The following is a 13,357-nucleotide window of genomic DNA, read 5'->3' as shown; positions in this document are numbered from 1 at the left end:
TCAGGTCCTGTAGGGGAAAAAAACAACCAACCAACCAAAAAAAGAGTGTGCGGTGCCACCAAATGGTAACTTTATATGTGCTTTGCATTAAGGTGATCAGGTACAAAGTGCCTGCATTAGGTCTGAAGTGTTAGAGAGGCTCATCGCAAACACAATGGGCTGGCTTAGGCTGGTGAAAGACCAGCTTGTTCCATGTTAATGCAGTGAAATGTAAGCACTGGAAAAATTCCCATAACCTGGATTGAAAAGCAAACCCAAAACCTTATCCTACCAGTGTCACTCAATAGTGGGGCTCCCCAAACACCCTATGCAGTCTGAATCTGCAGAGTAGGAATGCAGTGGGAGCTTGGAGCTGCTTTTCTGTCCATGTCTAGCAGTATAAAATTAGCTTAATACTATAGACTTTGATTTAAACTCAAAGGGAAATTCAGGAAGGAAAATAGAAGCAGCCCAAATCTGTATGTGTCCCATCTCTTACTGTATTCATTATCAAAGCACATTGTCATGATGTTCAAAACAATGAACCATAGCAGGAAACACCGGTTCTGCTTCACATCTCCTACCAGCATCAATCACCAGCGACTACACTGAAGGTAATAACCCTGGTTTGTATCAGTGTAAATGAATGGACAATTATATCTGATGACTGCCTTAGACCTGCCAAACTGAACTCCTAGGAGAGTTTATCAGACAAGAACAGAGCAACTTTGTAGTTGTAATTTGTGCCAATTGACTTGTGGGATTAGGCATTTATGTGGGTAATGAGAACAGCCTCAATTACATGAGTCCAAAGTTCACACCATCTGTAGCAGATTGAAATACTGGGGTCCTGCAGACACTCCTGGACAGGGCATTAGGAAGGTGCTTCTCTGAGGGAGATGTTATCCTGTACTTGTCCTCGAGGGGCTTTTCCACACCTTCCCTGCTGCTGCTGGAGTGTGGCTGATGACATAGAAGAGCTAAAGGCAAAACCTCACTGTCCTACATTCACACTATATTCACTTGGCAGTAATTATTATGATTCCCCTTTTAGTAATTTAATTCTCATTATCTGACACAATGAAGGTTAGCTGATTTGAGAGATCATTCTGGAAGGAAGATGAAGCTTCTGCACCCCAATAATTCTCTAAACGCTGTCCTAATCAATTACCTTCTCTCCCATCCTGAGGGAGATTTCCTAACCCAAGCACACCTGCATAGTCCCTTTAACTTCTTTCTGCTGTGGAAGGGGTAGGGTTGAAACCCTTTACCTTTGCTTTACAGTGATAACAGGTAAACCAGTGACTGTCAGAAGTATTTCAAAATGTAGATGGCCCCTCTGCTTTTCCCTTGAGGCAGCTTCTGATTTGAGGGGCACAGGAAACTCAATGCATTGTGACTGATGGAAAAGGTGGCCAGCCTCAAACCTGTTCTGCCATGCAAGGCTTTTTGCAGCTTCTTGTGCTGCTCAGTTTTCCTCAGTACCACCTTGGCAATAACCCCAGGCCAGGAACAGCTTCCTCACCTGCCTGGGCGGAGAAATCAGACAAGAAAAGAGAGGAAAACCTGTGCAGCCCTAGAAACATCTTTGTGAAAGGGAAAAGCCTCATTCTCTAGTACACATAGCTTGTTAAGAAAGTGCCTGGTTTAAATGCTTTCCTCTGTTCACTCCACTTAGGAGATCTGTGCCAACATTTGCTTTAATTTTATTAATATTGGAGTAATTAATTATTAATAGAAACATGTGCATTAATTTTTAATATTATATGAATATTGATATTACAGATATGCTATAGAATAATGACGATATCCCACCACACTGTAGGAGTTCCCATGTTTGTTACCAGATTTTGGGTTAGCAGGCAGCCATTTCAGGAAAGGATACCACCACATATAACGAGCTGCTGCCTTAATTTGATTACTTGCTCATTAGGAAAGGTGAAGCAAGGTGTTTCAGGTTTGTGGGTGCACAGCTGCTTGAGCAAGCATGCACTTGTAAGCCTGGGAGGAAAGCTCTGTTGCTGAGCAGGATAAAATCTAGATGAAGCTCAGCTTCATCTGCATTCCCCTGCCCACAGTTCTCCCTCAAGGAAATGTTGTCACTAGGAAAAAAATATGTTATAAAGCCTTTGAATCAGGGGGCGGCTGTGTGCAAGCGAAGCTCTGATCTGTATGGGTGCTTACTCAGGAGACTGGTCACCCCAACCGCAACCCCGGTTTTATAGGAGTAGTTGAAGTGAAGCGAGGTAATACAAGGGCTGAAATTATCTATCTGGGTGGTTGAGACAACACTTACTGGTATGGAGCACTCTTAAGGTAAGAAACAAGTTAGCATTGGTTTATTTTCTCATGGATGGGCTGAAAATGTTAGTCTTGTTACCCTGAAGCTCTGGTGTGTTGGGAGTTCTTATAGCGCAGCTTGTCAAAGGAACTTTGCTAAGTTGCTTCATAGTATAATGCACCATAATGATGCATGAGAACAGCAAGTATGACCACAGACTGAGGTCCTTGCTAATGTTTCCCTGCCCTAGTATCTCTCTGATTTGTTATTACTGCACAGATGGATGTTCAAAAGAAACAGAAGGTGCTAAGAATCCCTTGATTTAAACAAGATGTCTCAGGAATTTGATCTTGACAATGTGTAACATGTTTTCCAGAAGGAATTAGAAAATTGCAGGAAAGAAAAAGACTCTACAAATACAAGAGGATTTTGATAACAGCAAAATCAATGTGCCTTTTTCTACTCCATAGATATGAAATGCCAAACCAGCGGGTGTACAGCTGTTAGACTAATCAATAATTTTGAGCACAGGAATGGAAGCAAGTTTAACACACACCAAACATAGAATAAATCACTTATCATTTTTCAAGTAGAGTCTTGAGTGCGGGCACATCTAGCTCAGTGCAGCAGAATGCATCCCAGTGATTTAGCAGGGCATATTCCCCTGTGTGGTCCAGCTGCCTTAGAGGATGGCTGTAACCTTTGGGTCACTGCCTGGCCATCTGGGCTGGGAAAGGCTGAATATGGAGGGCTGAAGCTGAGTAAGCCTGGTGCACTGCAGGGAGAGTGGGTGGTAGCGTGTTTCATGGCAGCGATTACAGTGCAAGGTAACAGCAAAGTGTGCAGGAAAGGGGGAATGAGCAATATAAACACGCCCCTGGCAGGGGTTTCCCAAAGGTCTGAGTGTAAACGGCTTAGTATGGGGGGGGCTTTAATGCATGCACAATGTAAAACTGACACTCTTCTCTGCAAACCCCAGTCTGCCTGGTGTAGTGGGTTCATGTTAATTGTACACCAGGAGTGCTCAGCGTATCCCTTCACTTGCTGGGAATCCCATCCATTCCTCCCAAACCCCGGCACCGTGCCTCCACCACAGCAGCACAACACGTGGAAGGGATTAAATCTGGGTTTAAATGTAATGCAGCTTTGTAAATCCCAAGGCTATAACACAGTTCAGAAGCAGACTGAAAATATGGCCTGGTTCCAGCCAAGTGAGCAGTGCTGAGCCTTCTTTATTTGCTTTTGCTCTTGTACATGTGAGTGCACTCATATCATTCTGTGCTGATATTTGCGGGCTCTTCCAGCACAAATAGGCAGCTGCACCTCTTGCTGTGACAAGTGACAAACCAACAAAGCTGCTGCTACTTTCAGGGGGTGCAAAGCTTGGCCCCACTCTTTACTTAGCTCTCTAGGCTACACTGGAGCCTAGAGAACTTTTCTTATGGGACTATGCTTTTATGGGACCTGCTGGCAAGGACAGCGCAGGGAGAGGCACTGGCAGGGCAGCTGTGAACATGCTCACCCTTCCCAAAGATTTCACTACACCCTGTCAAATCAGTAGGGTTTTTTCCCCCTCCCCAGTTTCTTCTCTCACGTGGGTGAAACTTTGACAGGAAGGTTCCCCACCCCTTCAACTTCAATGGTAAAATTTCCTGACCGTAATGGGGTCATAATTTAAACTTCCTCCCCACCCTGGTTTCATTAAACTCCCCCAAATCACTAACAAACCTCCCGCACATTGCAACAGAGCCTTCAACTGTTTGGATTTGGTTTACATCAGCACTTATGCTTAGATATTGCACAAATGGAGAGTAAGAATAAGTCAGTCTGGCTGAGAGTTTAGAATCTTTCGGGTTAGGAAAACTAGCACTGGGAGCTCCATCCCCACCAGCAGCACAGTGAGCAGATCCTGCAGAGCCTGGCTTCTGCAGCATCCTTCATCACCTTGCTGGAAAGCACTCTGGTGATGCTCAGCCTAAACGTGTCCTTCTTTGCCTTCACACCATGGCTCCAAGCTTTACCTCTGCCTGCAATTCTACTGGCTCCTTGGCTCGGTTGCCCATGTTCTCCCCCTTTTAGTCACACTGCAGCTTGGCTGAACATATTGCACGTTCATCCGCCTTCCTCCACACCCAGATGTCTTCTGAGGCTCTCCCAAAGCTCACTCCCCAGGGCAGCTCAGCCCCGCAGGCAAACAGAGCTGATCCCTCTGCCTGGGGTCACTGCAGCCCCATGGCACCCAGGGGAGCATTGCCTTTCCCTCTCCTCCCTTGCCCTTGGCACAGCACACTGGGCAGCCTGCTGTGTGGTGTGAGCATGCAAGGCCTAATGAGGGAGGAAAAGGAAAAAGCCCAGTTGATTTATTCGACTATCAAGCTACTCAACTGTTTCCTTTCCATCACCCTCCTGCAGATTGAGTGGTTCGATGGAGTGAGGTAATATTCCACTAAATCATTCCTCTTTCTCTCACTGTCAGAAAGCACCCAGACTTCATCCCTTCCTTCTCAATCTTCCTGTGTTTCCCTCTGTGGATGTTTTTAATGACAAAGCCATTTTAGCTTTAGCTCTGGTACAGTTCCTGAAGGAAGCAAGCACTGGTATTTACAAGGTATGATAAAACGTGCGTTGTAAAACAGTTAGCAAAAGGAAGGAGCGAATCACTGTGCGACAGAGAGGGCTCCGGTGCTGCTCACTGGTGTTTCTGGTTTATTCTTCTCTGGTGTGCTTGGGCTGAGCCCCAGACCTGGCGCAGGGATGGCACTGGGCAGGCAGCTGGCTCTGGGGAGGTGTGCCGTGGGCAGGCACGCAGGCTCACACTGCACATCTCACAGATGGGGGATCCATTTTTTTTTCCCTGGGTGATTTGTTCCAATGGTTAATCATCCTCACACAAACACAGGATTATTTCGGTTTTAATGACACACCAGTAAATAACACTCACAACCTTTAGGATGGGCTTTCTCTTCACCAGGTGATCTCTTGACTTCTGCCTCCTCTATCAGCACTGTGATGACTGCCTAAAATTGGGACTTCACAGCTTCCCTGTGCCCTTGCAAGACTAGCTTTGAACTTGAAAGCCTCCTACACAAAGTGATTTGTGCTATCAACCTGGTCACGGTCGATGTGAAAAATGTGGCACTGAAGAAAGTGGCTTTCCAATAAATACATCCACAGTACAACCATGCATGACTCGAGATCAAAGGCAGAGTGCAAGTACCGAGGTCATTAAACATGAATAGAAATACAGAAATGCAACAGCTTGCATTAAAGGCTTAGCTTGACTTTAAAGTTAAGTGATGAAAGCTTATGTAGTCAGCGATTGTTCACCCGAGATAATGCTCTGCTCTTGCCATCAGTAGTTCTGTGCTTTACAAAGGTGAGTAAGAATAATTAATCATTTTTCAGATAAAGTACCGAGGTGTGGGGCAGTTAATGAGCTGTATGAAGTGAAAATAGGCTTAAAGATGCTCAGCATCATCAGCTCTAGGGAAAATCAGAGCACCACAGACGTCAGGTCTGTTGGAAAATCAGCTCTTGGTCACTGTTCCTACAGCCAATGGATGAGGGAGGATTTACCCCACACAAGGTGAATGATACAGCATCAGAGGTCACCAGCATAAAAACAGGTTTCGGGTAAGGTTCCCACTGGCACAGCCCCAGCACAGCAGAACTCTGCACCAGTTTTTAAGAGACAATTTCACTGACAAATTTTCTCTCCATCTCTTGGACATGTCACAATATCCTGAAGCTTAAGAACACGATAGCATGGGAGAAGATTCCTGGTCCGTATCACCACGGAGTTAATTGTAGCCTGTGCAGTGTTTTGAGCAGCCATAAAGGAAGCTGTGCTAAAGAGAGGATTTTAAGGGACTTCTATTGGAAAACAGCCCCCCTGCCATGTTTCTAATAATTTTTTGGTTTGCAGCATAACTATCTAATCAGCTTTCTGGGGTATTCTGATACTGCACAGAATCATCTAATGTGAAGCCTAAGTTGATGAAGTGCCCTGAGATACTTAGCATAGCATTCTGCCAATGTGTCTTACTCTGTCCAGAGCCTGTTCTTCTCTCAGGGTGGTTTGTGGCAATCCTGAGCAAGTGCAGATGCTAGAAAGGAGCAAACTGACTGCTTAACCCTGTGGGGTGAGTGGCAGAGGTCCAGCCAAACTCCACACATCCTTTGCTGGGAAGGGAGGGAAAATGCCAGCTTTGCTCTCCTCTGAGCTCAGCACAACATGCCCCAGGGCAGAACCCAGAGCAGCCTTCTGGAGGTGTAGCTGTACCACATCCAGGTAGAGCCCAAGGAAAGAACTGTTGCTATCAGACTAAACCAAACTCCTGCCCTTTTCCTCAAGGCTACAGGCCAACACCATTCTGGGAGGCATCTCTGTCTCCGTGGTACATACTTGGTAATGGAAAAGCAAACATTAACAGGTTGTGGGCTACGCATCCCCCTGCTCATCTTCCACCTCTAGCACGACCACCGAATGAGACCTTTACCAGACCTCTGGTATTTGGCTGGGGCCAAATATTTCAGCCCTTTCCTAACAAACTCTTTCCAAAACTAACAGTATAGCTTGAAGCACCCCACAGTATTCCAAGCATTGAGTGTTGTATATCAGACTGCCACAGGCACTACCCAGTGTGATTTTTCAAGCTGACCTGACATTGAAGTTTAGGCTAAAAACCTCCACTGACTTGAAGATTTTGACTGGGAATGTTTGCAAGGAATGTGTTAAATAGCTGGTGAGTGAGGGAAGATGCCAGCAGCAACCAAGATTTTTCCAGAGCAGCTCTCAGTGCAACTGCAATTCTTCACCACAGATATGCAAAAGCAAGCACACTGTGACCTCTGAGCCAGACCACAGAGAATCCCTGGGGGAGATACCTTGGTATTTCCTGTGATAATCTGCACTTGTGTTGCCCAGAATATGGAAAACTATCACACATCTGCCTGGAGGGGTATAGAGAACACTCAATCTATATTCTGGTCAAGCACAGGTAGATGGAAGAGCTGGGAGATCCCTGTTGCCATGCAGCTCACCAAACCCTGCCAGTACTTTTGAGTTTTGGTCAGTGGGGATGAGGAGAGGGATTCAGACCATGGGAGTTTTTGCAAGTGAGATCAGCACTTGCATAAGCTGCAATAGCTTCCCACATAGATGTGGGAGGTAATTATTAAGACCCAGCTCCCACTGAGTCTCAGCCATTTGCACTTCTGAGACCAGCAGCACTCTGGTTTCAATGGGCAGCTGGGGGTATAGAGACTTAGAGCCATACCTTGCAGGTCCCAACAGCATCAGCAACAGCTCCTTGTGCTCAGCCCATTCTCACTAATATTATTTCTCTATTTGTTATCCAGAACAGGTTTTCATCCTCTCCAGTACTCTTCCCTGATCTTGGCCAAAACATTTAATCTCTGTGACCCACTTTCCCCACATGCAGACTAAAGTATGCTTTTAGAACATGTTAATGCTGTGCTTTGGAAATACTATTTTTCTTTTTCTTTTTTTTCTCTTATCTTTGCTCAGATTTCAGAGGAATATTTATCCTCTGGTGCCTCTCCAGCCCCTTCTGGTTTTCCATACTTCCTTGGTGTACTCTCAGCCAGCAGGACAGACTTGCAAACTGGTGTTTGTTGGTGTGCTGGCACCAAGAACCGTTTCATTTTCTGCCACGTGTCTGTCCCTTAATATTCAGTTTCACATTTTCTGGAATGAAGCCCTATTGTTCAACACCCTCTAAACCCTGAATTAAAGCTACTGGAGTTCCTTCTCTTTTTATACTAGCATGGCCAGGATGTTAATCTGCCTGATATTACAAGTACCTAAAATATAAAATTAACTTCAGAGCTGATTTTGCCCGCAGTATATCAGAAGTCCTGACACAGCCCCAGAACCTACATGCAAGAAAAAGGCATTGCATAAAGGTACTCTTCTGGAACTTTTTTGTGTCCTTTTGTTACAGTAAGGCTGAGTTTGGCTGCCATTGATAGGTTATAGCAAAGCATCTGTTATCTTCAGGGGCTAAGAACTGGACTTGCCCATCTCACGAGGGCATCACTGAGATGGAGGATGCCTATGCACAGATATCAGCATTTAATACAGCAGCACAGCTTGATAAACTGAATCTAAATAAAACCATCAGGTCACCAAAAGGTGATTTTTCATTCCCCCACATATAGGATTGACTATACAACTTGTACTTAATTCTTCTAGAAGTGAAAAATCTGGTCCTTGCAGCTTTTAAGGAGGTTTTAAAAATAACTATTCTTCCATCTCTGTGGTTTAAATAGAATCACAACCGTACTACTTATAGCCTGGAAGAGAGAGAGGATGCTAAAATATCAGGCATTTTTAACAGAGTATGAGAAAGAAAACACTGGGTTGGGTACCAGCAGGATTAGAAGGCAAGATCTGAGTTAGAGATCACAGCCTTAGGCCCCTACTTAAGAAGCTTCTTAAGCTTTAAGAAAATATGATACCGCAAAAATTGGAACCCTGCCAGAAAGACCTAACAGTAAAACAGTCATGTAAGGTATAACTGGAACACAATTCCTAGCAATAGCATCGTGGCTTTGCCCCTAAGTCTTTGTAACACATTTCTACCCCAGTACTCTTTAAGATTCACTAAGCTATCATCTAATATTCCAGGATGAAAATATAATTAGCACTAATAACCAACTTCTGCTGTGATCTGAAGCTCTTGACAGCTTTCCTTCTGTACCCAGATGCATTTTCCAACAGCTTTGGAACTGATCATTAAGTCTCACTTTGTTTTCAAGATAACCCCATCCATTTCTTAGCCCAGATCTGGCAGTATCAGTACAGCTCCATCTTCTTCCTGCCTACCTTCTATGCTGCTATACTGAAAAGTTCAAATTGCAAACTTCTGAAGCACTTTAAGAAACATTGCCTCTCTGGTGTTTAAATCTGAGTTAGGGGTGGAAAGCAAGTCATAAAACCAAACTAGAAGCCCCACCTCACTCAATTCCTTGCCTAAATCTAAAGCCGCCACAGCCCTTTTCTGATCTGTTACACACACCTCTTCTGTGCTCGTTTCACAGTCAGGACAACTATTTCTCAGGCCGTGTCTAACAACTTCGGACTAGTCCCTACAGATACAGTCTTAGCACAGAATGCTGCATGGAAACTGAGCTTCCCTCTGTCATTTGTGTGCAATTTGCTCCAGCACTGTGATGATCAGTGTTTGTTAAATGTCATATCAGAATGAAAGCGCGTCAGGGACAGCTTTCTCTGAGATGGCTATAAAGTCGTGTCAGGATCCCGCCATCAGGCTGACAGCTGAAATACTGTCAAAGAAGTTGAAGAACACTAGAGCAGGTTAAAATGCCACGCTTAATAAATGTAAATTACCCATTAAAAATATAGTTTACAAATGAGTACAGTATTAACCAAGCCACCATGTCAAAAAACTGCTTTGCCAACTAAAATTAGCAGCCCATAATTACAAACTCCATCATTAACAGAGGAGTGATTAGCTAAACCAGAAATTTGGTTTCAGGAGACAAAGAATTGTGCTATTTAAACCTGTTGCCCATCATGAACTTAAGTCTTCTTAAAAATAGCTTTAGTCACTTTTATTGGTATAAACACCTAAATTGAGATCTAACAGCAAATAAGGATTGTGCTTGTCCATAATAACCTCAGCTGCAAAATCTACTCAGACACAAGACATACAACCTTCCACATACACAAGTTATTTGCCAGCAAAGCAGAATGCTGCCATTCTGAAACAATTACATACAGTAAAGGTTTTCAATATTTTATTAAAGAAAACAGTCAAAATGTACAAGTATTACCCAGGTTTGTAGATAACTTCCTATAAAGGCAGTAAAATATGAATTTCAATCTAGGTTTTAAAAACTGCTATAGTTGCTTATTTTTAAAGTTGGTATTTTAAAATCACATTTCACAAATAGTTCTGAAATCTTACCAAATGAATAGTGCAACAAGAAAATTGAAATTAGTTCTACACTGTTTGCATGTCAAGCAAAAGTTATAAGTAACTGCTTCAAATACTCAAACCATTGGAGAATGAATGAACCCAACAGCTCCCATCGAAAACTAACTTCTGACCACATTAGGAATGTCCTTTCCTTGTTCTTCACTTAAGATCAAATAATAAGAGAACAACACCTCTTGAGGTCATCAAAAATAACTTTAGTAGAAAATTGTCTTGGCCCTTATCAAATATTACATGAGTAAAATTGTGAAGCCTTTATCAAAACAGACAGGAATAGGGAAACAAAAAAACATGTCATGGCCTTAATCCGTATCTGTTGGAATTACGTCTAGAAAGGTTAGAAGCAAGACCAGAAACTTGGAGCCCTGTTTTTGTTTTTAAAAACCACACAATCACAAAGAAAACCAGCTTCTTACTGCCTAAGGTTTGGGGGTGTTCTGCTCAAGTACCTGTCCCGTAGACAGCAACCTTTTATGTTCTGAAGAGAGCATAAGCAAAATATAGAAAAATAAATAAAACAGCTTCTTACAGCCTAAGGTTTGGGTGCTGGGTGGTGGTTTAGTCTGTCCCCCACAGGTCACACTCTTGAAATCATATGCAGAAACATGGAAAATTATATCCATCTTTCTTTTTTTTTTTTTTAGAAAGAGAAAATCCCCCCTACATCCCAAAGCTCTTGAGATCACAAAGGATGGTGCCCTGGGTGCTCTGGATGCTTTGGCAGCATGGGAAGTGGGCTCGGAGACAGACTCTGAGCTCCTTGTTGAAGATGAAGCAGAGGATGGGGTTGACCCCTGCCTGGGCAAACGTCATCCAGACAGAGGTGGTCAGGTAGACCTGGGGGATGGAGCTGGCCTTAATGAAAACCCGCAGGTAGCAGGCCACAATGTAGGGGGACCAGAGGAGCAGAAAGAGCAAAGTGATCATGTAGAACATCTTGCAGAGCCTTTTCTCCATCTTAAACTCCTCCAGCACCAGCAGCCTCTTGATCTGGCTGTGGGTGGCCTGCCTTATACCCACGAGGGTGGGTGGTGTGGGCCCCCTGCCAAAGCCAGCCGTCCAGTTCGCAGCTGCTTGGCCGGTAGCTCCCGGCCCATGGAAGGTCCAGTTCTGGCTGATGGCTGGTACCAGCTGGGCTGGCTTCATCTTGCGGTGGCCATGGATGAAGAAGAGCAGCTTGATGTAGACCAGGTGGGTGGCAGCAATGACAGCTGCCAGCATGAGCATGAAGCCCAGCGTGTCATTGGCCTTGACGTAGCGGTGCTCGAAGATGCACTGCTCCTCCTCTCGGATGAACTTGTAGGTCCCCACGTCAAAGACAGGGGGGAAGGCCATGGCCATGGAGAGGGTCCACACCATGCACACCACAGCCAGGCAGGTCCAGCCCGTCATGCGCTTGGCGTAGAAGCGGTGGTGGGCAATGGCCATGTAGCGTGTGACCCCCACGCAGAAGAGCAGGAAGGCGGCGTGGAAGCAGAAGAGCACAGCCAGGAAGGCCAGCACCTTGCAGCTGAGGGGCCCGTGGGGCCAGGCGGCCCCGCTGCGCACCGACAGCATGACGAAGGGGAAGCAGGCCAGGGAGCGGAGCCCGTCAGCCAGGCAGAGGTCCAGCAGCAGGTAGTAGGGAGCGCGGTGCAGGTGCCGGTCCTTGAGGATGAGCCAGGCGAAGAGCACGTTGCCCGCCAGGCTCACGCAGAGGATCAAGCCCAGGGTGGCCAGCTTCAGCCCGGAGGCGCTCAGCAGGCCGCCGGCGCTGGGCAGGTGCGGGCTGCTGCTGCTCCCCAGCTCGCTGCTGTTCGCCATCGGGTCCTTCCTCCTCCTTTTCCTCCTCCTCCTCCTCGGCGGCGCCGCGCAGGCAGGGCCGGGGTCTCAGCGCCGCGGCAGCGCGCCGGGGCCGAGGGCCGCGCCGCCCGGCGCCCCCATGCCCGCCACCACCGGCCTCCCCCCGCCGCCAACGCCGCCGCCGCCGCCCCGGCGACGCGGGGCGCTCCCGCCGCGCTCCCCGCGGGCCATGCGGATCCCCTGCGCTAGAGCCGCGCCCGCCGCCACCGCCGCCCCATGGGGATGGGGGATGCGGGATGCGCGGGGGTGCAGGGGTGTCCCACACAAGGCGCGGAGCGGCGCGGAGCCACCCACCCCCTTACCGCCGGCGAGCTGCTCCTCCGCGCCGGGCGAGGGGCCTGCCGAGCCTGCGCACAGCGGCGGCGGCTCTGCCCAGCTCCCGCCGAGGACAATGGGGTAAATCCCCCTCTCTCCCTCCCTCCTTCTTCTCTATCCTTCCTTCTCCTCCTCCCCTCCGCCCTGCCTCCGCCCCCCGCGCAGCCCGGCCCCTGCGGAGCGCGGGGCTGACTCAGGCGCGCAGCGGCGCGGAGCGGCGCGGAGGTCCCGGTGCTGCAGCGGGGCTGGGAGCGGAGCCGCCCGCAGCCGGGGTCCCCGCCCTTGTCCCCCGGGGCGGGGCTGGGCGCGGAGATGGGGCTGGGAGGCAGCGGGGGGTGCGCGGGGTGTCCGGCTGCTGTGTGCTCTCGGAGAGGCAAAGCCGGTGCGGAGCTTATGGAGACGGTGTGTGCGTGACACAGGGGGGTATATGCCCAAATGTGCACGGGTTGATACCTACCGCGTGTGTGTATGGACCCCATACACCCATTCATTCGTGATACGCCTGTATCACATTCACCAGTGTGCTTTTGCTAGGTTTGCCTGTACTAAATAACCATTTCACTTTCTCTCTGCACGCAGGGGACACAAGTCCAGTAGCGCCTGTTGCAGCCGAGCATCTGGGCATGCTGTCCCTTGCTGAGCAGGGAGGTTTGCAGGGGAAGGAGGTTTACAGCCAGTGTGTGTGGCAAATGTTTTGATGCTACAGCAAGGAAAAGCCTCTCCTGCAAGTCAGGAGCCTGATGATCTGTGTCTGGGTTCCTGAGAAGGCAGAATGGGAGGGGAAGTGGCTAAATGTCTCTAACCCACATGGATGCTTCTTGTGTTTTTGTGTGTTGCAGAGGTTTACCAGCTCCCAGGCTTAGTTACATGGGCCCTGGCAAGCTTTTGGGAAATGGAGTTCTTAAGACCTTTGGCCTGACAGCATAGAGCTTCACCTGTGTTTTCACCTACAGTT

At 47.4% G+C, this 13,357-nt stretch overlaps 1 protein-coding gene across 1 annotated transcript; it reads right to left on the bottom strand.

The window, feature by feature from the left end:
* Positions 1-10,028: 10,028 nt before the first annotated feature.
* Positions 10,029-12,666, bottom strand: GPR27 (G protein-coupled receptor 27). Its single transcript, XM_061362103.1, has one exon. It carries the CDS (start codon positions 12,046-12,048, stop codon positions 10,906-10,908), a length of 1,143 nt encoding a protein of 380 aa, XP_061218087.1. The 5' UTR covers positions 12,049-12,666; the 3' UTR covers positions 10,029-10,905.
* Positions 12,667-13,357: the final 691 nt, after the last annotated feature.

The sequence above is a fragment of the Neopsephotus bourkii genome, unplaced genomic scaffold (genome assembly GCF_033783945.1).
Source record: "Neopsephotus bourkii isolate Nb327-2 ecotype Australia unplaced genomic scaffold, CSIRO-AGI_Nbou_v1 NB_1080, whole genome shotgun sequence".
Lineage (NCBI taxonomy): Eukaryota > Metazoa > Chordata > Aves > Psittaciformes > Psittacidae > Neopsephotus > Neopsephotus bourkii.
The sequence above is the reverse complement of the archived record's forward strand: the minus strand, read 5'-3'. Positions and strand labels throughout refer to the sequence as shown.

Excerpts from the sequence above, each read along its gene's own strand:
- GPR27 (XM_061362103.1), bottom strand. The coding sequence starts at position 12,048 with ATGGCGAACAGCAGCGAGCTGGGGAGCAGCAGCAGCCCGCACCTGCCC.